Here is a 27,812-nt window from a genome sequence, read left to right on the forward strand (position 1 = left end):
CTCTGTGACAGGGACTGTACAGAGTGCTTTGAAAACCACCTAATCTAGACTTTTGCAGATCAGAAAGACTTTTATGGAGGATATGATTTTTAATTTTATAATTGAAACATTAGTAGAAGCATCATTAATAATCACTGAAATATTATTTGGAGAAGATGGAAGAGGGGTGTGTGGGTGGCTCAGTCAGCTGAGTGTTGGACTCTTGATTTTGCCTCAGGTCATGATCTTGGGTGACCTGAACCCAAGCCCATGATCACAGTGTCAAGGTCTGCTCTGTGTGGGGAGCTTAAGATTCTCTCTCTCCCTCTGCCCCTCTCCACCCCATGTGCACACTTAACCCTCTCGCTCTTTCAAAAAAAAAAAAAAAAAAAAAAGAGAGAGAGAGAGATTGGAGCTGGATGAAAGTAACCAGCATAGCTTACATTGTAGAGACCAGAAGAAAGTATGTCTAGAATATACTGTTGACATGAAGAGTGGGAAAAATGAAGTCAAAAAGGTAAAACCAGAGGTCAAATCTGGCTTTTCAAGTCATGTTAAGGAGTTGAACTTTATCTTATAAGCAAAAGGAAGTCATTACTTCTCAGCCTTTTGGCCGTGTAATATCTGTTTTTATCAGCAAAAGGAAGTCAATGGAAGTTTCAGCAATAGTGGAACATGATTACTCGTGTATTAGAAAGATATTTCTTTCTTGCTGGGTGGAGAATGAATTAGATGGAGGCAAGACCAATGGAAAACAAACCAATACCAAGGTATTACTGTAACCTAGGTGAGCGATGGGGCCTGAACCAGGGTACTATCACTGGGAACAGAGAGAAATGGACATAATAAAGAATTAGTCTTGGACTGATAATAATTTGATATGGCAGTTAGGAAGAATTGGGAAAGCCAATGATGGCCTGGTTTATGATTTTAGTAGTTAGGTGCATGGTGAAATTGTTCCTTACGTTAGGATATACAAGAGAAGAAATACTGGAGGGAAAATATGGTGATTTCATTTCTAGATATGTTCAGAGTTGGAAGTGTCCATGAGATATCCAAGTAGAGATCTCTGAGAACCAGATGTTAGATATCTGGGTTTAAATCTTAGAAGAAAAAAATCTAAGCCAGAGAAACAGATTTATGAATCACCATCATACAGAAGTCAAAGGGAATGGATTGTTCAAGGAATATGTCAAACACATCAAATAATGGGTAAGTTAGAACCTATACTCTGGCAGTGCACTGAGGCTTTTCCAAATTAATTTCCTTCCTTCCACAAGCACCTCTACCCCATACATTCTGATTCTCTTCTAGGATCTGTGCCAGATCCTACTAGTGACCTATTCAGTATTCATTCTGTTTTTTGTCTTTACAGAAGACTGATTTTATTGACCAACAATATGTCCAGCTATAAAAGCTTGATTTCTCAGTCTCTGCCGCAGCAAGAGGTAGCCACCTGACCTTAACAACTTTTTTCTATGCATATTCTATTATTAGTCATTTTTAAAATAAATACATACTTTTTTGCTCCTTGTAATTTTCACCTAAAATACTTTTTATTCTGATAATAAATTCCAAAGTAATCTGCTATAGGAGCATCATCATATCACAGAAGGAATATGAGGTTTGGAATAAAAAAGACCTGGGTTCAATTTCCAGCACTACTAGGGACTAAGTGAGAAACCCTGGACTAATTTTTTTTTTTAAAGATTTTATTTATTTATTCATGAGAGAGAGAGAGAGAGAGAGAGAGAGAGAGAGCAGGCTCCATGCAGGGAGCCCAACGTGGGACTCGATCCCGGGTCTCCAGGATCACAACCTGGACTGAAGGCGGCGCTAAACCGCTGAGCCACCAGGGCTGCCCTGGACTAATTATTTACCTTTCTGATGCTCAGTTATCTCATCTATAAAATAAAGATGGTAATTTCTATACAGGTCTGTCGGTATTTAGTAAGATAATAGGTAAGTCAATCTATATAAACTATATGAAAGAATATATACTACTCAGCACATAGCAGATACTAAAAAATGTCAGCTTTTCCAAGTGTGTGTACATAGTAATTTCCTTATACTGCTAATTTGTAGTAAAATGGCACAAATAAAACATAGCAGAATAAAATTTAAATAAATCTGTTTAAGTTCTGTTTTCAAACTGTTTATATAGTATGTTCTTTCTTACAAACCTTGAGGATTAAATTAGAAGGGAGAGCAAAATACTGATGTGTCATGTCTAGATATCATCTCCAGGAGACATCTACTTAGGAAGATTTTAAGCAATAACATTTTCTGAGATAATAGATGAAATCTCATCTGAGATATTTAGTTACTGATTTAGCAACCGGCTTAAAGAGGGTTCATGAACTTCTTAAAAGTTCTTTTAACCTATTTTCATGTATACTTTTTTTGTTGTTATTTTCTTACTTAAGCTATATTAGTATTTCTACTGAATGTGGCAGGCATATGATTTTAGTATTACCTTTTTCAAGGCCATCAAATTTAATAAATAGCATTTGGCTCTCTTTGGGAGATACCTGGATCACCTTGGATTTAATATAGTAAAGGAGAAATGTTATCAGTATTTTCTCCTTCAGGGAAGCTAATCTGGTTAGCAAGACAATCATCCTGGCTGTGACAGATACTTTTAAAGTGTTTATTAGGGCACCTGGGCAGCTTAGTCAGGTAAGCATCTCTATTTGGCTCAGGTTATGATCCCAGGGTCCTGGGACTGAGTCCCACATCAGGCTCCCAGCTCTGTGGGGAGCCTGCTTCTGCCTCCCTCTCTGTCTCTCATGAATAAATAAAATCTTAAAAAAAAAAAGTGTTTATTCTTTCCTTCTAATTGTATATCACCACTTATCTGTCTAGTCCCAACTCAACTATCTCCTTTCAGAAGCTTTCGGTGATCATCATAGGTAGAAACATACCTGTCATTTTACATCTTCACATGTACTTTTAGTTCACACTATTATTATATTTATTGCCTTGTGCTTTACCTTAGATAGTAGTTTTATATTATCCGTGTGAAATAAAACCCCTCTTCATTTTAAACATTTTATAGATGGGGAAATTCAAGAATAGGCACAGTATGAAATTTGTCCATGGATAACAAAGTGGCAAAAAATTGAGATTCCAAACTTCAAAAAATCAAGATTCTAACTCTCAAGCCAGAGTTCCTTTAGATAACGCTGCTTTTCTCTCCTTTCCCATTATTTCTAAGAGCTTGAAATTTACTGTAAATCTTGTCAAAAATTCCAAAACTTTTCCAATTACAAAATTCAAAACAATTTTTCTAAATTCCTGTACATAATATCAAACAGTGATATGAAAGAATGAGAGCAATACTCCACAAACTTAGACGAAAAGAAGGTTCTGAGAAAAAGCAGTTCTCTTAAGAATAATACCCAGAAACTAATTGGGAATAGATTTGTTTAAGCCATTGAGTATAAATAAAAAATATTAATTCTGGGGTGCTTAGCTTGTGAGTTGGTAGAGCATGCAGGTCTTGATCTTGGCGTTGTGAGTTCAAGCCCCATGTTGGACATGGAGCTTATTTAAGAAGAAGAAAATAAATTCTAATAACTTAACAGGACCACTGAAGATATTCTAGATTAGACTTTGGGGCAAAGGCCTCTTCAAATAAACCATTACATACAGTGAGAAGTACTACTGTATCACAATAGCGGGCCATCTTCCCTACCTCGTTTTTTAATATTAAAGGAAGTAATAGGGATCCCTGGGTGGCGCAGCGGTTTAGCGCCTGCCTTTGGCCCAGAGCGCGATCCTGGAGACCCGGGATCGAATCCCACGTCGGGCTCCCGGTGCATGGAGCCTGCTTCTCCCTCTGCCTGTGTCTCTGCCCCTCTCTCTCTCTCTCTCTGTGACTGTCATAAATAAATAAAAATTAAAAAAAAAAATAAAGGAAGTAATAATTTAGCTATATGCAATAAATATATTATATAATTCTATCCTGAGACATCTAAGCAGACTTCACCCTTATGTACATTACCACTGCTTTTACAATAAGTATATTTTTACAAGTCTATCTTCTTGACCAGTGAGCTCCTTGAGACCAGTAATCATGTTTTATTTGCTTGGGTTTATTAATATTAGTTATCATTTACTGACTGATTGCCATCTGATAGGGGTTTTTTTATGCATTATCTCATTTATTTTTTAAAAGATTTTATTTTGATAAATAATTTAATAAAAATTAAATGAAATCTTAAAGAAAAAAAAAGGATTTTATTTTTATGTCATTATCTACACCCAACATAGGGCTTGAACTTAAAACCCCAAGATGAAGAGTCACATGCTCTACTGACTGAGCCACCTAGGCAACCCCATGTTATCTCATTTAATCTTCAGACAACCTCAGGAGATTATTACACCAATTTTAGAAATATAGTATAATGAGTTCTGTAAGAGTAAGAACCTCATCATTTTATTCACTAGTATCTCTCTAATGTCTAGTACAGCACCTGGCATATTGAAGGCACTTAAAAAGTGTTTGTGGAATAATGAAGAAACCAAAGCTTAAAGAAGTAATTTGTCCAGGGTATACAACTAGTAAGTAGAGAGATTCAATTTGAATCCAGGTCTGTGTGACTTTAGATCTTCAAATTTTTGCTTCACTGCCTCTCTATTTCCAACTTCCAGCTCATATCTGTTGAATGAATGAATGTCTTCTACCTTCAGACGACTTATTCACTTCACCCTACCATTCCTCCACTTCTCTCCTGAGAATCCCTAGAATATAACCCATAGCTCTAAGCTTTCATCCTCCTGCCCTTCCTATTAGCAAACATTTACCCTATCTACAGAAAAGAGAGTATGTATTACTGAAAAAATACATGGAAGTTGCAGCCTGGGAAGACAGATGAATAATTTATTACTTTTATTTCATAAACCGTGTAAAGTAGGTCTAAAACAGAACATGGAAAATTGATGGTCATAAACTTACAAAAATTATCCCAAATTTCCAAATTTTGTCTTTTTGTGCTCATGACTTTTCTTTCTTATAAAGACAAATAAGAAATTCACAAAAGCTGAAATATTCTTCATAGAAGAAACTTCCTCCTCTATATTGTCAATAAATCTTTCTAGATAAAGAGGGAATTCCATAATGACATACTTTAAGCTAAAAGAAACAGGAAAGTGAGGCTGTTCTCTCTTGTAACACCTACTTTCACCTTGTCTGTAGAAAAGCAAGGCATAATAATGTGGCTTTGGAATTCATTTTTAAAAAAGGAGATTTCAGTTAGATGACTATTATCTAGCTTAAGTTAAAAAAATTATAGGAACCCTTACTTTTTATATACAAGATAGTACAAGATAGTCTAAAACTACAAGGCAGGATCCCTGGGTGGCTCAGCAGTTTAGCGCCTGCCTTAGGCCCAGGGCATGATCCTGGAGTCCCGGATCCCACATCGGGCTCCCTGCATGGAGCCTGCTTCTCCCTCTGCCTGTGTCTCTGCCTCTCTCTCTCTCTCTCTCTCTCTCTGTGTGTGTGTGTGTCTCTCATGAATAAATAAAATCTTTTAAAAATAATAATAATAAATTAAAAATAAAACTACAAGGCTTCTGATACCTCTGAAATATGTCCTTATTTATTTGTTTTTTTGTTTTCTAGTTTGTTAAAAGAATTGTAATAGGAGTCAAACAAATCTAGGTTAAAATCTTGGCTCTGACTCTTAACTGTGTAACCACTGGGCAAATTTTTTTTTTTTTAAATTTTTTCTTATTGGAGTTCAATTTGCCAACATTTAGCATAACACCCAGTGCTCATCCTGCCAAGTGCCCCCCTCAGTGCCCACCACCCAGTCACACCAACCCCCTGCCCACCTCCCTTTCCACTACCCCTTGTTTGTTTCCCAGAGTTAGGTGTCTTTCATGTTTTGTCATCCTCACTGATATTTTCACTTATTTTTTCTCCTTTCCCTTTATTCCCTTTCACTAATTTTTATATTCCCCAAATGAGTGAGACCATATATGTTTGTCCTTTTCCGATTGGCTTATTTCACTCAGCATAATACCCTCCAGTTCCATCCACATCGAAGCAAATGGTGGGTATTTGTCGTTTCTAATGGCTGAGTAATATTCCACTGTATACATAGACCACATCTTCTTTATCCATTCATCTTTTGATGGACACCGAGGCTCCTTCCACAGTTTGGCTATTGTGGACATTGGGCAAATTCTTAATATCTCTGAGTTTATTTACCTTAAAATGTGAATAATAATCCCTACTTCGTAGGACTGCTGGGGACATTAGAGTCTGCAGTAATGGGCATAGATAGGGCGGGGCATAGGGCTAGGCACTGGGAAGCATTCAATTAACAATGGCTCTCTTTCTTTAGGGTCTGCTACCTTATTTTACTCTGGTTTCATTACGGGATGCAATTAAATAATTATTTTCTACAGCAAAGTTTCCTATGTTTGCTTTCTTCAATGTAAGTAACCTCCCACCTCAAACAAAAACAAAAACAAAAACAAAAAACCTCATCAAACAGGGAGGAAATATTCAAGGAACTTTCAGTCTTTCTTTTCTAGAAAATAGTATCATAAAAAAGACTTTGTATTGTATGTGCATAAATGCTGGTTTTTTTTCTGCTTTTTTAAAAAATATTTTATTTATTTATTGATGAAAGACAGAGAAAAAGAGGCAGAGACATAGGCAGAGGGAGAAGCAGGCTCCATGCAGGAAGCCCAACACAGGACTCGATCCCGGGACTTCGGGATCACATCCTGAGCCAAAGGCAGACGCCCAACCACTGAGCCACCCACGCATCCCAGTTTTTTTTCAAGAGCAATGCTACACCTAACTACTAACAGCCAGCTGGGCTTGGGCACTGGCATCCTTAAGCACTTGAGTTTGCAAACTCTGTTTTAAGCACTTCCACAGGCTATCTAACATTTTATTTTCAGAAATTGTATCAGCATATAATTTACCAGGAAAGGAAACAAAATGCAGGAGAACTATTCAACAATCAAGTGTGTAATAATTTTTTAAATTACCTGATGGAATATAGGCTCCTTTACCTTAAGGTAAACCTACAAAATATTAAAAGAAACACATGTGATTGAAGTGCATTATTGAGGGGGAAGAAAACTTATTCCAACAATTCTGCAAATCCCAAACCTCTCTTGCTTCCCTAGTCCTGCTACTTAGATCTGACCCAGTCCTGTAAACACAATCAGGTTAGGTAGCATTAGCCCACAGCAGGGCTAATACCTACAGGTGGGTCTCCCCCACCTAGCTTTACCATGGGAAACTAAACATTTCAAAGCTATTGTGGAATACTTTGGCCTCTTGGCTTCTACATCAGCATCAAGGAGGGGCAACAGTAATTACTCATGAGAGCCGAAGAGATTCTGCTGAAAATGTCTGTAACACTTTTTCTACAACAAAGAACACTGGACTTAGAGACAGCAGTTATTTCAAACTCTGCCATTTACTTGCTATATACCTTAAGCAAGTCAGTTAACCAAAAGACTAATTTTTTCCTTATCTGGATAATGGGAATACAGTGGTAAGTAATGATAAGCTAAAATACATGAAAGTTTTTAGTTTATAATGCATGCTCAATAACTGAAAACATTTAAAACAGATTTCTTGTGCTCTCTTTTACTTTCTAAACCTCTAACTCACTCATCTAGATGTAGAACTCATCACCTAAATGCATTCCCAATTACACAAACCCTAATTTTAGGTTCCAATATCATGTGGGTGATTAAGTTCAATGCCTATTTAAGATTTAGCATGCATTTACTGTCCTATAAAAATAGGCCTTTAAAATGACATGGTAGAGAGAGATCAAAAGTCAAATCATAATCCTGAAATGGCTCCCATCACTTCAAGACAAAGTCCAAATTTCAAAGCTTTCCATGATATCACTCCTGACTTTCTGTCTGGCTTCACTGCTGTCCTCTTGTCCTTTTTTTCATCCTAGGCTCTAGAAGTACAGTGCTTCTGCATCTTTAAACATGCTGCTCTCTCTTTTTTTTTTTTTTTTTAAGTCTATTAAGTTTATTTAAGTCTTTAAGTTTATTTAAATAACCTCCAGTGAGAGCTGAGCAGGCCAATTACTACCCCTTCCTCATAATACCCATTAACCAAGACAGAGTAAGCATACCCTGCAGCCAGCCTGCCAGCCACTCTTGTGAGGGACAAGGTGCCTCTCAGTGTGGTCGGCCCCGGCCCTGTCCCCAGCCCACAGCTGGGGGAGTGTCTACTGTTGAGCGAGGGTTTTTGATGGTCTCATCCACTGACACAATAAGGCAGGCGGCCTCAGAGGCTGCGGTCAGGGCACTGATGCGCACCATGGCTGGCTCCCACACAAACACCTCAAAGTTGTCAGCAATGTTCTCATTGTTGACGTCCACTCCATACCACATGCCCCCCTGGGCATGCCGAGCCCACAGCTTGTTGAGGATGTTTGTGGCATCAAAGCCAGCATTGTCACAACAGCTGACGTGGGATAATTTCCAAGGCCTTGGCGTATGCCTCGATCAACAGCTGCTGTTTTCCTGGAATGGTCCTTGAGTAATCCCGCAGATACTTAGAAAAGCTCCATCTCAATGGCCCCGCCACCAGTTACCACTGAATCATTCTTGATGGCCCTCCTGACGATCATGATGGCGTCATGCAGAGACTGCTCTGCCTCCTCCATAAACTGCTCAGCACCACCATGAAGGATGATAGTGCAGGTCTTGGCCTTGGGGCAGCCAGTGAAGAAATTGTACCTCTCGCCTCCAATCTGCGTCTCTTCAAAGACCTGGCAGCGGCCTAGCACATCAGCTGACAGAGCATTCACACTGGTTTGGATGGAGCCTCCGCAGGCCATCATTGTCCTCTTCAGATCCTCCTCCGGCACTCGGCCAGCACAGAACATGTCCCTGTCAGCAAAGTAGTAGGTGGCCACATCCCCAATGGGAAGTTTGGACAAGACGACTTTGGCTCCAGAATGATGGATCCTCTCTAACTTGTCATAGAGAATGTTCCACTCAGCATCAACAATTGCCTGATAATCCTCCACCGTGTGGACTCTGATTTCAGCATTATCTTTCTCAGCTTTCAGCTCAAGCTCAACATTTAAAAGGGCAATCATTGGATTGTTGTACTTTTTGGGTTGCATTTCAAACCCAGCATAAGAGAAAGTCTTCTTGAATGCAACACCAGCTACCAGCTGGGACTCCTCTAGAGCACCACCTTGCACCTTCTTGATTCCAATCATTTTAAGCTGCAACAACTCATCGAGCATTATCACTGCATCCACCACCATCTTAGCAAAGAAGGCTTTCTGCTGGGAAATCAGCTTAGAGCTCAGGGCGGTCATGGCACACTTCTCCAGCAGCTTCCTCTGTTCCACATTATCTTCCTTCTTCACGGTCACAGCGATCTCTTTGATCTTGTTAACTGCCAACTGGGTGGCAGTGCGGAAAGCTCGGATGATGATCTGTGGGTGCAAACCTTCTTCCACATAAGGTTTCACCTGCTTCAGAAACTCTGCAGCCAGCAGGGTCACTGAGGTGGTACCATCACCGACCTCAGCATCTTGGGATTTAGCAATGTCCACTAGAGTCTTTGCTGCTGGATGGACAACATCAAGGAGTTTCAGAATTGTGGCCCCATCATTAGAAATTGTTGCTTTGCCTCGGCCATCTACAATCAGCTTGTCCATGCCATGAGGGCCTAGGGTGGTTCTTATAGCCTCCACAATCACCTGGCAGGCACTGATGTTACTTATAAGCTGGGGGATGCCCTGGGAGCTATCGGTCCCCTCTTTTAACAGGATAACTGGTGTGGGCATCATTTTGGAAGCTTATTCGGTGGCCCGCTACTCCTCCAGGCTCCTAAACATGCTGCTCTTTACTTTGTTCAGAAATCTTCCCCTGCTGGCAAGCATTCATCTTCCAAGATCCAGCTCAAACTATTCTTCTTTCTTGAAGCATTTCCTGGTCCCTTCTCCATTCAGCAGAAGCAGCCATTCACCCTCCTTTGTGCCCTCACTGACCATGTATAAGCGTCATGTAATTTACTGGTTTGCTTTTCTCTCCTACAAAGCAATAATTGCTTTGACAGCACAGGCTGTGCTTAGATATCTCTATATCCTCATTTAACGTAGTGCTGACCTCACAAAAATTTTGTATAATTTTACAATTTGGCTACAGGGTTTCTTATTCCTGGAGGAAGTTCCTACCCTCACTACAGTAAGAGCAGAATATTTCCTTTAAGCACCCTTAGAGCTTTAATAATAAGATATGCATGAGACGCTATGTATCTGTAACTCTAAACTCAGTAAGGAAGAATGCTTTTCATATCTGAAATGTGTTGTTTCAAAATACTAACTTCCCTTTGTATAGTTTTATATTCCCATTGCTAGTAATAACAGAAATGCAAAAGGACATGTCTCTTAAAGACATTTTTTAAGGCAAATGAATTACCGAGTCCTTACCATATACCATGTATTAATTTTCGCAACTAACATGAAACATATGCTATTATTATCTTCATTTTACAGATGAGGAAATTTAATGCAGAGAGATTAAGTAACTTGCCCACGGTTCCCAGTTATCAAGTAGCAGTATTGGTCCAAGCTTGGATCTGACAGACTTCCAAGCCTGTATTTCTGACCACATCAGTTCTGAACTTGCAAAGGGGTCCAGTTTTGACCCTGCCACCAATTCTCCATATATACTTGGTTGGCCAGGCAAGTCACTAAAACTCTCTGTCTCTTCTTTTATACAATAATAAAACTTCCTTTCACATCTGAAACAAGAAAGACTAGAAAATATAGTGTAGAAGCATAAGAAAAGAGTATATTTGTTCTTTCAAGCTCCTATTCACCTTCTCAGCTCATTGATATCTAACCTCTGCCTCTATCATTATATTGCTGACAGTATCCTTATTATGGTCATCTGGACTTTTAATTGAAATTTTTATGGGTCAAACTTCAATCTTTATTTTACTCATCCTCTCCAAGGCAACTAATGCTATCACTTCTTCTAGAAATCTCTTTGTACTCTATGATATCGGACTCTCTAATTTTCCTGCATCTCTCATTACTTGTTCTAGGTCTCCTCTGCTGGCTCCATTTCTTCTACCTGACCTTCAAATGTCAGTGTTCCCATGTATAGCATGGTAATTATAGTTAACACTGGGTTGAATACTGGCAATTTGCTAAGAAAGTAGATTTCAGGTGGTCTCATCTCTCAGTCTCCACTCACTCTCTCACTCACACACACACACACACACACAGGGCAACTATGTGAGAAGATAAGTTAATTAGCTTGCCTATGGTAATCATTTCACTCTGTATATCAAAGTATCATGTTATAGGCCTTGAATGTATATGATTTAGGGTAAAGTATCATAACTGTACTCTCTTGTTTATCTCTCTTAAAAAAAAAGTGTTCCATAGGGTTGCATCTGTGGCCATCTTAATGGTTCATGCTATCTCTGTGTCAGTTCATCTATTCCCACATTTCTAGTACTACCTTGACCCTGACAATTCTCAAATCCATATCACATGCTTAATGTTAGAAACAAAATAGGACTTACTGTGGTTACTATTAAACTGAACAGAACTAAGATAAAAAGTAGATGGTAGTTTACAGAGTTCTTCATTTTGAAACATTCGAACCTTTAAAAAGACAGAAAGAAATTTGTTTTAGAATATATGACTAGTAAAACAAATAGAATGCTATTTTACCACTTGTATATACAAGTGGGTCCAGTGATGCCCATCATTTTCTCCTACCCAAACTCTCATCTCAGAGAACCTGGACCAACTACAGCCTCCAAGACACTAGGGAAATCAGGAGCAGGCACCTAGCTTAAACTGGGCCAATGAGAGGCTCTCTTCTGAAAACTTAGGAGTTTGGGAGTCAGAGACTAAATCAATTAAGTGTGGAGAATCAAAGTATAAAGTCTTATGGATTCAAAGTCTGATGCTGATATTTGGGCAGCTAAATTGAATGAACAAGAAGATGAATGAGCAGAGAACTGATCTGCATGGAGGAAAAAATAAAGCAGATTCAAAGACTTGAGACCATGTGGAGAGGAAGGAACAGAGAAAAAAGAGTAGGAGAGAAAGCTGCCCTTGAGTTGTAGTCAGGCTGTACTTCCTGCTGTTGGGTTTCATTACTACTTGTTCATGTCCATTAAATAATTAAATGTCCATTAAATAAATGAATTTCTTACTCAAGCTGGCTTGAGTAGGTTTCTAAATCTTGCAACGAGACATTCCTAAGCCATACTAATATGGAAAACATCACTCTATTATAATTGTCTCTTTATGGGTCTCCTTAACTAGACTGTGAACTCCTTGTGTGTAGGGATAAACTCTTTTTCTCATGTATCTAATCACTAGGCTAGCAAATACTCAGTAATGAGGAAATATGACCAAATATTTGACTATCAGTTAGGTATCCAACCTTTGAACCTGTACAAGCAGCAGGAAGAGTTCTGAGTTTACTAGTTAATTGGCTGTGGGAATGGGAATTGGATCCAACTCCTATGTTTTTATCTGTACAGAAAGGTGATTGGCCCAGATGATTTCTAAGATCTCTTTTACCTTTAAATTCTGTGACTTGATGACTTATTAAAAAAAAAGCCTACCTGAAAGTATTTTTTATTTTATTTTTTATATTTTAAAGATTTTATTTATCTATTCATGAGAGAGAGAGAGAGAGAGGCAGAGACACAGGCAGAGGGAGAAGCAGGCCCCACGCAGGGAGCCCAAAGTGGGACTCGATCCCGGGTCTCCAGGATCACGCCCTGGGCTGAAGGCAGGCACTAAGCCGCTGAGCCACCCAGGCTGCCCTCTTTTATTATTTTTAAAATATTTTATTTATTTATTTGAGAGAGAGAGAGAGATAAAGCAAGAGTGGGAGGGGGCATAGGGAGAGGGAGAAGCAGACTCCCCGTTGAGCAGTGAGCCTGATACAGGGGGCTTGATATCAGAACCTTGAGATCCTGACCTGAGTGGAAGACAGATGCCCAACAGACTGAGCCACTCAGATAACCCCAGATAAGCTCTTTTAAATAATGTTTTCTGAAATGATTCTGATTTTTCGATATCTTTAGACACTACCCTATATATTTAGAAGAAAATATTCTTAGGGTGCCTGGGTGGCTCAGGTCATGATCTTTGGGTCTTGAGATCAAGCCCTGTATCAGACTCCATGCTGAGTGTGGAGCCTGCTTGGATTCTCTCTTTCCCTCTGCCCCTCTCCCCACCCACTGCTCACACTAGCATGCTCTCTCTCTCAAAGAAGAAGAAAAAGAATAGGAAGAAGAAAAATTAGAAGAAGAAGAAGTTGATGATAATAACTTGAGCTAGCAAGAATGATCATATTGAGACTTAAATAACCATCATAAAAGGGGCTTAGAAAAAATTTTAAGTACTAGTGCTAGGGAATTAAATCCATAGTTAGAAGGTAAGTTTATTAAACTTGTAGTTCAATTCTCAACTCTGACATTTACCAGCTACATGGCCTTAGGCAAGTCTCCTAAGCATAAGTTCTGCTTATATCCTCAGACAAGTTATTAAATCTCTCTGTGCTTCACTTCTTCATCTATAAAATGGGGATAAAACCCATTTACTTGCACAACTGGGAGAATTAGAGATGATCTATCCAATACCTAGCACACTCACGGGTACTAAGTACATAAAAATCATATATATTATAACATAAAAATAATATTTATCTAAATTTGTATACATTCATAACTCAAGGAAAGGCAGATTACAAAGTTAAGTCAAATTTAAGTAGGGGTTTATTTAAACTGGTCATAGGGTTTTGTTAATAAAATTATTATAACTTCCCACAGATTATACTCTACATGGAGATAACAGAAGTTATAACCTTTACACTATTACAATCTCTCAGTATGATATAACAGGGTTAACTATATTACTTAATTCACTATGAGGTGAATATAAATTTTAAAATATATTAAACGAATGTTAAACATAGTACTTACATGCAGTACACAAATATACAACAGCTGTAAATCATTGGGAGTTCATCCAATAGCTATAAGAAACAAAGAAAGAGGACTTGAATATTGCAGATGTGCAGTTATTATGCAAATCAAAATAAAACATTAAAATGATTACAATGGTCATCTCTTGTTTAGAATCTTTTACTCATTTTTCATATATTTAACATCTAGTTTACTATGAGTGTTGCTCCAGGTCATTGGAAGGACGTGACTGTCAGTTGACCTGTGAGCTGGACCCAGACAATTGGAGGCTCCTCACCCCCTCCTGTCCTTGGAATAGGAGTTCCACTTGCCTTTCTCGCTCCCAGAGGCTGTTCCAAGGACATAGTCTTGAGATAGTGATGTGGTATTGAAAACACCTACAAGATATACTTGACTGAACTGAATTAAAATCTCATTACAAAGTGAAAATTTGGTAGCAGGTGGAGGACCAATTGCTGCCACCCACAATGAGTCTTGTATATAAGTACTCACTGCTTATTAAAACTGCCACCTACCAACCAGGAATGGCCTGCCTCTTTCTTCCACTTCTTCCTGCCCTCTGCTTTTGGGGGTTGGTTTAATGTCATTAACAAAAAAGTCTGCCCATCCATCTATTTATCCTAACATACACACCCTAAGTAGGACACTTGACTCACTGGGCAGCTCAGATCATTCAGTACCACAAACTATGATATCATACCTCCAGGAAAGAATGATATCTACCATCTCTAGGTCTGTGGGTTCTATCAGTATTCTTTTGCATTTTCCCTTTTCCTAGAACATCTAAGATGGGTAAAATGTCCACTAATATACATATAAGAAGAGATATTAATGACTGGGAAAGTCATTTAGTTAATCTAAGTAAATATGTTTCTGAAAATATTATTACCAATAATAATAACAGCTATTATGTATTAAAACTACAAGGCAGACACTAAGGGTATTTTTTTTTTAAGATTTATTTATTTGAGAGAGAGAGTGTGAGACAGCACAAGCAGGGAGAGCAACAGAGGGAGAGGGAGAGAGAGAGAAGCAGGTTCCTGCTGAGCAGGGAGCCCAACATGGGCCTTGGATCAATAACTTGAGCCAAAGGCAGACACTTAGTCAACTGAGCCACCCAGATGCCCTCAGATTGGTTATTTCTAATCCTTAAGCCAATTCTATAGAATGTTCTTATTCACTAGATATGCATTTAATTAATTATTTAATATCTACTATGTGCCAGGCAATGTATTAGTTGCTGAGGATATAATGAAAACAAGAGTCAATGCCCTCAAGGAATTCACAGTCTAGAGAGGTAAAGGGAATGAAAAATATGTGAATAAATATAAAGATTCCAACAAAAGGGGCACACACATATATTAAAATATATATATATATTTGTAAAGTGATGGAATTAATGGAATAATGAAATAGCATGTGTGCAGGGTCTCACAGTTAAGCATCTTGCAGTCATTATCTCACTTAATTTTAATAATAATTCTAAGGCAGGTCCTACTCTCTCCATTCCAAGATGAGAACACTGAGATTTAGATAATTTAAGTCATTTGTTCAAGATCACAGAGCTATAGTAATGGAGCCAGATTTTTAACTGACTCTGGAGCATAGCTCTACATTATATTGCCTCCAAAATTTTTAACTTGAATCATCTTTACATGTTCAAAAAAGTTGATACAGTATCACAATATCCTGCAGATAAATCTACCACAAGGTTTATGATATACAGGAGATTCCTCTATTTAAACTTTGAGTCCAACTATAAATGGGATTGACTCTTCAATTTTTCCTTCTTCTGTCTCATTGTTAGTGTATAGAAATTCAACTGATTTCTGTGCATTGTTTTATATGCTGCCACTTCACTGAATTCCTGTATGAGTTCTAGCAATTATGGCGTCAAGTCTTTTGGATTTTCCAAATAGAGTATCATGTCATACGCAAAGAGTGAGAATTTGACTTCTTTGCCAATTCAGTTGTCTTTTATTTTTGTTGTCTGATTGCTGACACTAGTACTTCTAGTACTATATTGAACAGCAGTGGTGATAGTGGGCATCTCTGTTGTGTTTCTGACCTTAAGAAACTGAGAGCTTTTCCCCATTGAGAATGATATGTGCTGTGGGCTTTTCGTATATGACTTTTATGATATTGAGGTATGTTCCCTCTATCCCTACACTGTGAAGAGTTTTAATCCAGAAAGGATGCTGTACTTTGTCAAATGCTTTTTCTGTATCTATTGAGAGGATCATATGGTTCTTATCCTTTCTTTTGTTAATGTGATGAATCACATTGACTGATTTGCAGATGTTGAACTACCCTTGCAGCCCAGGAATAAATCCCAGTTGGTTGTGCTAAATAATCCTTTTAATGTACTGTTGGATCCTATTGGCTAGTATTTTGGTGAGAATTTGGCATCCATGTTCATTAGGGATATTGGTCTGTAATTCTCCTTTTTGGTGGGATCTTTGTCTGGTTTGGGATCAAACTAATATAATACTGGCCTCAAAGAAAGAGTTTGGAGTTCTCCTTCCATTTCTGTTTTTTTGAAACAGCTTCAGAAGAATAGGTATTAATTCTTCTTTAAATGTTTGATAGAATTCCTCTGGAAAGCCAACCAGCCCTGTACTCTTATTTCTTGAGAGATTTTTGATGACTCCTTCAATTTCCTTGCTGGTTATGGGTCTGTTCAGATTTTTCTATTTCTTTCTGTTTCAGTCTGGGTAGTTTATATATACATAGGAATGCATCCATTTCTTCCAAGTTGCCTAATTTGTTGGCATACAGTTGCTCATAATATGTTCTTATAATTGTTTGTATTTCTTCAGTGTTGGTGGTGATCTCTTCTCTTTCATTCATGATTTTATTTATTGGAGTCCTTCTCTTTTCTTTTTGATAAGTCTGGCCAGAGGTTTATCAATCTTATTAATTCTTTCAAAGAACCAGTTCTTAGCTTGGTTGATCTGTTCTACTATTTTTTTTCCTTGTTTCTATTTCATTGATTTCTACTCTAATGCTTATTATTTCTCTTCTCCTGATGGGTTTAGGCCTTATTTGCTGTTCTTTCTCCAGCTCCTTTAGGTATAAGGTTAGGTTATCTATTTGAGACCTTTCTTTTTAAAGAAAGGATTGTGTTGCTATATACTTTCCTCTTAGGACTACCTTTGCTGCATCCCAAAGGTTTTGAATAGTTGTTCTTTCATTTTCATTTGTTTCCATGAAATTTTCAAATTCTTCTTTAATTTCTTGGTTGACCCATTCATTCTTTAGTAGGATGCTCTTTAGCCTCCACGTATTTGAGTTCTTCCCAAATTTCCACTTGTGATTGAGTTCCAGTTTCAAAGCATTTGTAGTCTGAAAATATGCAAGGAATGATCCCAATCTTTTGGTACCAGTTGAGACTGAATTTGTAACCCAAAAAGTAATCTATTCTGGAGAATGTTCCATGTGCACTCGAGAAGAATGTGCATTCTGTTGCTTTAGGATGGAATATTCTGAATATATCTGTGAAGTCCAATGTGTTGTTCAAAGCCCTTGTTTCCTTGTTGATCTTCTGCTTAGATGATCTGTCCATTACAACAAGTGGGGTGTTAAAGTGCTTTACTGTTTGTGTATTATTATTGATGTGTTTTTTTTTCTTTTTTTAAGATTTTATTTATTTATTCATGAGAGACAGAGAGAGAGGCAGAGACACAGGCAGAGGGAAGAGAAAAAGGCTCCATGCTGGGAGCCCGATGTGGACTCAATTCTGGGACTCTGGGATCACGCCCTGAGCCAAAGGCAGACACTCAACTGTTGAGGTAGCCAGGCATCCCTTGATGTGTTTCCTTAATTTTGTTATTAATTGGCTTTTATAACTGACTGCTCCCATGTTAGGGGCAGAAATATTTACAACTGTTAGATCTTCTTCTTGGATAGATCCTTTAATTATGATAGAAGTGTCCTTCCTAATTTTTTAGTATAGTCTTTGGTTTAAAATCTAATTTGTCTGATATAAGGATAACCACCCCAGCTTTCTTTTTATGTCTATTAGCATGATAAATGTTTTTTTATCCCCTCACTTTAAATCTGGAGGTGTCTTTGGGTCTAAAATGAGTCTCTGAAGACAGCATATTGATGGGTCCTGCTTTTTTGTCCAATCTGATACCCTGTGTCTTTTGATTGGGGCATTCAGCCCATTTACATTCAGAGTAACTACTGAAAGACATGAATTTAGTGCCATTGTATTACCTGTAAAGTCACTGTTTCTATATATGGTCTTTGTTCCTTTTTGGTCTGTGTTACTTTTGGGCTCTCTCTTCACTTAAAGGATCTCTTTTAATATTTCTTGTAGGGCCGGTTTGGTGATCACAAATTCTTTTAGTTTCTGTTTGTCCTGGGAGCTTTTTATCTCTTCTTCTATTTTTTTGTTTTTGTTTTTTTAAAGATTTTATTTACTTATTCATGAGAGACACAGAGAGAGATGCAGAGGGAGAAGCAGGCTCCCTGTGGGGACCCTGATGTAGGACTTGATCTGGGGACACTAGGATCATGACCTGAGCCAAAGGCAGATGCTCAACCACTGAGCCACCCAGATGCCCCTCTCTTCTTCTATTATGAATATGATCCTAGCTAGATAAAATAATTCTTGGCTGTGTATTTTTCTCATTCAGCACCCTAAATGTATTATGCCAGTTCTTCCTGGCCTGCCAGGTCTCTGTGGAAGGTCTGTTGCCAGTCTAATGTTTCTACCCTTGTAGGTTATGGTCCTCTTGTCCTGAGATGCTTCCAGGATTTTCTCTTTGTCTCTGAGATTTATAAGTTTCACTATTATATGTAAAATAGGTATTAACCTATTTTTATTGATTTTTTTAAAAGATTTTATTTATTATTTATTCATAGACATAGAGAGAGAGAGAGGCAGAGACACAGGCAGAGGGAGAAGCAGGCTCCATGTCAGGAGCCCGACGCGGGACTCGATCCCAGGACTCCAGGATCGCGCCCTGGCCAAAGGCAGGCACTAAACCGCTGAGCCACCCAGGGATCCCTATTTTTATTGATTTTGAGAGGGTTCTGTGCCTTCTGAACTTGGATGCATGTTTCCTTCCTCAGATTAGGAAAGTTCTCTGCCATAATTTGCTCCAATATACTGTCCCCCTCTCTCTTTCCTCTTCTTCTGGGACCACAATTATTCTAATATTGTTTTGCTTTATGGTATCACTTATCTCTTGAATTCTCTCTGGTGATCCAGTAGTTGTTTAATTTCTTTTTCTCAGCTTCTTTATTCACCATCATTTTGTCTTCCAGATCACTAATTCTCCCTTTTGCTTCATCTAATCTAGCAATTAGAGCCTTCATTTTTTATTGCATCTCATTAATAGCTTTTCTGATTTTGACTTGATTAGATACCTAGGGATAAACCTAACCAAGAGGCAAAAGATCAGTACTCAGAAAACTATAGAATACTCATGCAAGCAACTGAGGAAGACAGGGAAAAACATTCCATGCTCATGGATTGGAAAAAAAAAAATTCTTAAAATGTCTATGCTACTTAGAGCAATATATACATTCAATGGAATCCCTATCAAAATATCATCAACTTATTTCGCAGCGTTGGAACAAATAATCCTAAAATTTATAGGGAACCAGAAAAGACCCTGAATAGCCAAAGGATTTTTGAAAAAGAAAACCAAAACCATGGGGATCCCTGGGTGGCTCAGCAGTTTAGCGCCTGCCTTAAGGCCCAGGACATGATCCTGGAGTTCCGGGATCAAGTCCTGCACTGGGCTCCCTGCATGGAGCCTACTTCTCCCTCTGTCTGTGTCTCTGCCTCTCTCTCTCTCTCTCTCTCTCTCATGAATAAATAAATAAAATCTGTAAAAAAAAAAAAAAAAAAAAAAAAGAAAAGAAAAAAGAAAAAAAGAAAAAGAAAGAAAAACCCCAAAACTGGTGGCATCACAATTTCGGACTTTAAGCTCTATTACAAAGCTGTACTCATAAAGACAGTATGGTACTGGCACAAAAACAGACACAAAGATCAATGGAACAAAACAGAGAACCCAGAAATGGACCCTCAATTCTGCTCAACTAATCTTCAGCAAAGAAGGAAAGAAAGAGTCTCTTCAACAAATGGTGTTGGGAAAATGGGACAGCCACGTGCAGAAGAAGGAAACTGGACCAGTTCCTCACACCATACACAAAAATAGACTCAAAATGGATGAAAGACCTAAATGTGAGACAGGAATCCATCAAAATCCTGGAGGAGAACACAGCAACTTCGTTGACCTCAGCTACAGCAGCTTCTTGCTAGACACATCTCCAAAGGCAAAAATGAACTATTGGGATTTCATCAAGATAAAAAGCTTTTATACACAAAGGAAACTGTTGACAAGAACAAAAGACAACTGATAGAATGGGAGAAGATATTTGCAAATGACAGGGAGGTCATTTATCTCACATGGTATTAAAAAATCTATAAAGAACTTAAACTCAACACCCAAAGAACAAATAATCTAATCAAGAAATGGCAGAAGACATGAAGAGACATTTCTCCAAGAGATAAACAAATGGCCAACAGACACAGGAAAAAATGCTCAAAATCTCTCAGCATCAGGGAAATACAAATCAAAACCACAATGAGATACCACCTCACACCAGTCAGAATGGCTAAAATGAACAAGTCAGAAAATGACAGACGTTGGCAAGGACATGGAGAAAAGGGAACAATCTTTCAGTGTTGGTGGGAATGCAGGCTGGTTCAGCCACTCTGAAAATTTTTTTTCCTCAAAAAGTAGAAACTAGAGCTACCCTATGACCCAGCATTGCACTACTGGATATTTACCCCAAAGATATAAATGTAGTGATCCAAGGGGGTACACGCACCCCAATGTTTATAGCACCAATGTCCACAATAGTCAAACTATAGAAAAGCCCAGATGTCCATCGACAGATGAATAGATCAAGAAGATATGGTGTGTGTTTGTCTGTGTGTGTGTGTGTGTACATATTACTCAGTCATCAAAAAATGAAATCTTGCCATTTGCAGTGACATGGATGGAACTAGAGGGTATTATGCTAAGTGAAATAAGTCAATCAGAAAGTGAAATAAATCAATTAGAGAAAGGCAATTATCACATGATCTCACTCATGTGGAATTTTAAAAACGTAACAGAGGATCATAGGGGAAGAGAGGAAAAAATAAAACAAGACAAAATGAGAGAGGGAGACAAACCACAACAGACTCTTAATCACAGGAAACAAACTGAGGGTCGCTGGAGGGAAGGGGCTGGGGGGATAAGGTAACTTAATGATGAACATTAAAGAGGGCATGTGATATACTGAGCACTGGTGTTATAAAAGACTGATGAATCACTGATCTCTATCTCTGAAATAATATATCGTATATTAATTCATTGAATTTAAATCAAATTTAATAATTAAGTAAATAAATAAAATTTTGAACCATCATCTCCTGGCTTTATATTAGATATCTTTTACATTTATATTTTCTTTACTTCAGTTTTCATGTGCTAGAAAAATATTTGTGTAATTATTTGGCCTTTCCACAACGTAGTACTGAGGTATTTAAATGGCCCATTTTGGGGGATCTTCTATTCATGTATTTGGAAGGCAGGACGTAAAGAGATCTGCTTTCTCCATATTGTTCCGTAGGTCTATCTATACAGCCTGTAATGGCAGTTGAGCTAACTACTGTTATTCTTTTATTCATTTGTTTAATAAATATTTACTAAGCACCTACTATGTGCCTAGAAATAAGCTATGTGCAGAAGATAACCCTTGCTCTCATGATACTTTATAATCTAGCTAGGATGAAAGACACTAAACAGGTAACTGTACAAATAAATATTTAATTACAATTATGGTAAGTGCTATGATGGAAAAGTACATGATCAAAAAACAGAGGTCCTCATGTAAGAAGTTGTGAAGATTTTTCCTTAAAGAAGTGACACATAAACTGATACCTGAAAAATATGCAGATATGAGTAGCATGAAGAGGGACTCAGAGGAAGATGAGAACCCCTAAGCAGTGGAAACAATGTGTAAAGGGCCTGTCGCAGAAAGGGAATATAAAAAACTGAAAAATTCCCATTGTGACTGAAGCTTAATTAATGATAAAGCTTAATTAATAATGAAGAGAAAGGATAAGAAATGAGGCTGGAGAGATAAGCAGCAAATAAATTAGGCAAATGTTTTAGGCTGAAAGGGATTCTTTTTTTTTTTTTTTTAAGATTTTATTTATTTATGCATGAGAGACATAGAGGCAGAGACACAGGCAGAGGGAGAAGCAGGCTCCATGCAGGGAGCCCAATGTGGGACTTGATCCCCGGTCACCAGGGTCACGCCCTGGGCTGAAGGCGGCACTAAACCGCTGTGCCACCCGGGCTGCCCCTGAAAGGGATTCTTAATTTTATCTTAAAAGCAATGGCAAGTCCCTGAAAAGGTTTAAGCTGTGTGGCTGTCTTCATCAGCTTGGATGGTTATAAAAGAATACCCTAGACTGGGTACCTTAACAGAATTTATTTCTCACAGTTCTGGAGGCTAGGAAGATGATGGTACAGATTCTGGAGGCTAGGAAGATGATGGTACAGATTTGGTGCTTGGTGAAGTTTTTCTTCTTGGCATACAGATGCTGCCCTCTCACTGTATCCTCACATGGTGAGAGAAAGCAAGCTTGTTAAAGGCACTAATCCCATCATGAAAATCCCACCTCATAACCTCATCTAATCCTAATGACCATTTTAAGGCCCCATCTCCAAATACTGTCACACAGGGAACTAGAGATTCAACATAAGAATTCTTAGGGGACATACGGCAGTCCATAGTGATGCTATAGTGTGTTTAAAATATAGGTTTTATTATTTTCAGGTATGGTGAGGCCAACAGATCAGGAAATGATTGCCATTGAAAAGACAGTTTGTTATTCACAGTTCCTATGGCAACATAGGAGGCAACATGCTATTCCAATAGGGCCATACAGGAAAGCACCAGCATCAATCCGAGGCAGAATGAGCAAGGGGAAAAGCATGGATGACAACCTTTATTGTGGTTTCCAGAAAAAGGCAAAGTAAGAGAGGGCAAGCAGGCTTAGCATTGGCTAATGTGAATAATTTCAGTAGGCTCTAGGGTCTACAAGTAATCTTTAGTTGTCCAGTACCTGACCCTGGGGTGATTAGGGCAGAAAAATATAGTCTCCTGGAGAGTAAGAGTCAGAAAAAGAAGGTGTTTTAGAGTATGGGCTCTGGATTGGTTAGTCTAAATACGAAAGGTGCCATGCAAGGTTAGTTATTTGCTGTATCTAAGAAATGGCTGCCCCTGGAAAAGACAGTCTCTCTAGATAGCGAGGTTCTGATGCCAGAGCATCAAGAATACAAAAAAATAAGAAAATATGGTAATTATGAACTGAATGTTTGTATCCTACCTAAATTCAAATGCTAAAACCCTAATACCCAATCCAATGGTATTTGAAGATGCGTCCTTTGGAAAGTAATTAGGATTAGATGAGGTCATGAGGGTAGGGGCCCTCATGATAGAATTTATGCCCTTATAAGAAAAGATACCATAGAGTTTGCAAGAAGCCAGTCGGAAAAAGACAAATACCATGATTTCACTCAAATGCAGAATTTAAGAAACAAAGCAGAAAACAAAGGAAAAAAAAAAACAAAAAACGAGAAACAAACCAAAAAGCAGACTCTTAAATATAGAGAACAGATGGCTACCAGAGGAAAGGTGGGTGGGAGGACGAGTGAAATTAGTGAAGGGGAATAAGAGTACCTTTATATTAGGGGTACTTGGGTGGTTTAGTTGGTTAAGTGTCTGCTTGGGGCCCAGGTCATGATCCCGGGGTCCTGGGATTAAGCCCTGCATCAGGCTCCTGTTCAGAGGGGAGTCTGGTTCTCCCTTTGCCCTTCCCCTGCTTGTGTTCTCTCTCTCCTTCTCTTTCACAATCCCTCTCACTCGATCTCTCTCAAACAAATAAATCTTTTTTTAAAAAAGTACATTTATGTTAAAAAATAAGTAAGAGTACATTTATCTTGATGAGCCCAGAGTAAAATCTGGAACTGTTGAATTACCATACTGTGCACCTAAACTAATATAACAACGTATGTTAATTACACTGAAATTAAAACAAGCAAGCATCATTGAACAAAACAACAACAACAACAAAAAAGGAAGTAGCTGCCTGTAAGCCAGAAGATTGCTCTCACCAGACCCAGCCACGCTGGCACTGTGATCTCCGACATCAAGCCTCAAGAACTATGAAAAAATATGTCTATTGTTTAAGCCACCTGGTCTACAGTATTTTTGTGTGGCAGGCATAGCTGACTAATAAAATAACAAACATATGGTGCTAGATCAGGTATGTGTGGAGAGTGTTCTCCAGGGAAAGAGCATAGTTGTGGGAGGTCTACCTACAGTTACGGCAGTCCATGCCAAGGAAAGTTTCTACCTTGATTAAGGCTGAAGAATTAGGGAATAGATGTAAATGACTAGACTTGGGAAATATACAGAAAGTAAAATAAACAGGAAATTGTGATCAATTTGATATAAATGTGAGGGAGAAGAAACTCCCAAGGATAACTCCCAGGTTTGTTGCCTAAATACCACAGTTGACAACAGTACAGTTTACTGAGATGGTGAAAACAGAGAATATTATAAGAACAATTTCAACAAGCTGAGTTTGAGCTACCTGTGAGACAGCTTAAGTGGAAATGTCAATTAAGCAACTAGAAATATAAATCTGTAGCTCATAAGAAAAGTGTGGACTCCAGATGTTGGCTGCTTGTTCGCTCATTTCTTTAGAGAAACTAAATTGAACAGAGCATATGTTAAAATGACATGGATTTTATTTTTTTTTAAAGATTTTATTTATTTATTCATGAGAGACACAGACGAGAGGCAGAGACATAGGCAGAGGAAGAAGCAGGCTCCTCACAGGGAGCCTGATGTGGTACTTGGATCCCCGAACTCTGGGATCACGCCCTAGGCCAAAGGCAGACGCTCAACCGCTGAGCCACCCAGGTGTCCCAGGGCATGGATTTTTAAATCTGGGTAATACAAATACAGAAGTTTATTTCAAAACCATGAGTAGCAAAATTATAACTGGTCAAAGAGCAGAGTTCCAGGTTGGAAGTATGGTATATGACTGAAGATGAGTCTAGAGATGTAGATAGGGGCCAGATCTCAGCTTGTGGCTCAAATCATGAGCCTGACCTATGGGAACGATTAAAGCTGTTTAAAAGCTGGCATGCATTCTGGAGAGCAGACACTGTACTTTACAGGCCTCATTTCTAACACTTGTACAAAGCCTAGCAAACTCTGCTCAAAGAGTGAAAACAATTAGTTTTGTTTGTAGGAACAGTATTTCTGCTCTGGTATGACAAATGGATAGGGAGGCAGGGACACCAATTAGGAAACAGTTACATGGGGATCCCTGGGTAGCTCAGCGGTTTAGTGCCTGCCTTTGGCCCAGGGCGTGATCCTGGAGTCCCGGGATCGAGTCCCGCGTCGGACTCCCAGCATGGAGTCTGCTTCTCCCTCCTCTTGTGTCTCTGCCTCTCTCTCTCTCTCTCTCTTTCTGTCTATCATGAATAAATAAATAAATCTTAAAAAAAAAAAAAAGGAAACAGTTACAGAAATCTGGATTGGAGATGATAGATTAAGGTCATGGCCATGCAGATAGCTAGAGCTAGATGCATTTGGGCTTCCAGTGTTTTCAGAAGTGAGAAAGCAGAGAAATTAAAGAGGAATCAGGGGGTTTGGCTTGGGCTTTCAGTATAAGGTGGTTCCATTCATTGATATAGGAAGCAAAAGGGAAACAAGGGTAATATTTATAACCAGAACATCTGTTGTTTACATTATAAAGTCTGAATTAGCTTACATTATTACCTAGCATTTAACCAATTTTTGTTTTTGTATTATAAAGAAAATTATAGGTGAACACTTATTTTTCTTTGGTTTTATTTTCTAGGATAAATATAATTACTTTTACTTATGAGAAAAGGGTGAATACATTCTTTTTTTTTTTTTTTACTAGCATGTACTTTTTTCTCCCCCCTAATATCAAACATAGATGCTTGGTAGAGAATACTTAGAAAAAGCAGAAAAACATAAAGAAAAATTCCACATGGCTGAAGAAATTAAGAAATTGCCCTTAACTTTACCCTCCCCAGGATTATCAATAACTATATATGTCAGTTAGTGAAAGCAAAAAAGAATGAGTTGAACGAATGAATAGGTAAGAAAATCTGGGAGAAGTCTCCTAAAAACTTGAAGTGTTTATACTCCAACCACCAGCAACGGAAGACAAAGTCCTAAGATAGGTAAAGGAAACACAAAGAAGTAAATGAAACAAAATGTAGGTCCTAATCTTGTCTCTCACTTTCTGTCTAACTTCTAGTCAAGTTACTTCACCTCTCTTGGCTATTTTTCCATTTATAAAATTTGTAAATTGAACTACATTTTAAAAACCTTTCTAGGGGTGGCTGGGTAGCTAACAGTTCAGTGTCTGCCTTTAGCTCAGGTCATGTTCAAACCCCTGGCAGGGAGCCTGCTTCTCCCTCTCTCTCTGCCCCTCCCCGCAGCTTGTGCTCTCTCTCAAATAAATAAAATCTTAAAAAAATAAAAATAAAAATCTCTTCAAAATTAAAGCTCTATAATACTAAATTGTTCTTTGGTATCTTTCACATCCCTATTTGAAGGCCACTCCTGGTATCTCTATTCCTTCTCCAAGGTTTCCTTCAAATTCATTCCCAAATGCGTTGCTCTTGGCTAATTGCTGAAAGGATGTGACACATTAATCATGAGAAGAGTCAATGATAGCTTAAAACATTACCCTTTACAGAAGCACACCTAATAGTACTCAAAGGAATGAATCACTAACGATGAATCAATAATGGTGTTTCAGACATTCTAACTAAAGAAAAAGGAAAGAAACTAATACTTAATAAGCACTTATCTACCAGATCCTAAGATGACACTCTCACGTATGCCAATCAATTGATCCTCACAAATACTCCTACAGGTATTATTAAATCCATTAGATAGATAAGGAAACAAAAGCTCAGAAAGCTTAAGTGGCACAGATATGCTCAAACAGCCAGCAAAGTGGTAGTAGAATCAGAATTGGAGCCCAATCAGTCTCCTAGCAATGATAAATCTGAAAAAAATACCATCTAAGTTCCAAATCACTCTTAAGACAGAACTGTCAAAATCAGCTTGTGCTCAGTTTAGGCAGAAGTAAAGACTAGGCCTCCAATTTCTCTACAGCTACAACAAGCTAAAATTCAGGCTGGTGAAAAGGTTCACTGAGCACCAGGGTCAGTTAAGTGGCAGCACTGTCATTTTATACTTTCCTTCAGTGTGCATAAAAAACGATGGCCTAACCTAGCTGAGCCAAATTTATCCTGAAAGGAGACAAGACAAGAAGGCTTCAAGGAATCATTTTATGTTTAAATTAGAGAGGTGGGGAAGCTGTTTTAAAAAGTCCTTCAGGGCAGCCCCGGTGGCACAGCGGTTTGGCGCCATCTGCAGCCCAGGGTGTGATCCTGGAGACCCAGGATAGAGTCCCACGTCGGGCTCCTTGCATGGGGCCTGCTTCTCCCTCTGCCTGTGTCTCTGCCTCTCTCTGCCTCTCTCTCTCTCTCTCTCTCTCTCTCTCTCTCTCTCTCACTATCTCTCATGAATAAATAAATAAAATCTTTCAAAAAATAAAAAAAAATAAATAAAAAGTCCTTCAATACTGAGGATTTTCCCCTCCTCCATCATTGGGAAATTGAGTCAAATATAATTTCTGTCCAAATAGGCAAGCACATAAAACCATCCTTTAGACCTAAAGAGGCAAGAAATAAGCGAT

The 27,812-nt window shown here is 38.4% G+C and overlaps 1 protein-coding gene and 1 pseudogene across 11 annotated transcripts in view; both read right to left on the reverse strand.

Moving 5' to 3' along the window:
- The window catches only part of ACER3 (alkaline ceramidase 3), a 158,419-nt gene that overhangs the window by 44,802 nt on the left and 85,805 nt on the right, over positions 1-27,812 (reverse strand). For all 11 annotated transcript variants that reach the window (XM_049098737.1, XM_025419593.3, XM_025419594.3 and 8 more), the window contains 3 exons: positions 13,967-14,019; positions 11,540-11,621; positions 6,994-7,029 (listed from right to left, as the gene is read on the reverse strand). In XM_049098737.1, coding sequence (XP_048954694.1) covers positions 6,994-7,029; positions 11,540-11,621; positions 13,967-14,019 — 171 coding nt within the window. The remainder of the gene's footprint in view (positions 1-6,993; positions 7,030-11,539; positions 11,622-13,966; positions 14,020-27,812) is intronic.
- On the reverse strand, positions 8,005-9,837 carry LOC112642143 (T-complex protein 1 subunit eta-like; annotated as a pseudogene).

This window comes from Canis lupus, chromosome 21, assembly GCF_003254725.2.
Source record: "Canis lupus dingo isolate Sandy chromosome 21, ASM325472v2, whole genome shotgun sequence".
NCBI lineage: Eukaryota > Metazoa > Chordata > Mammalia > Carnivora > Canidae > Canis > Canis lupus.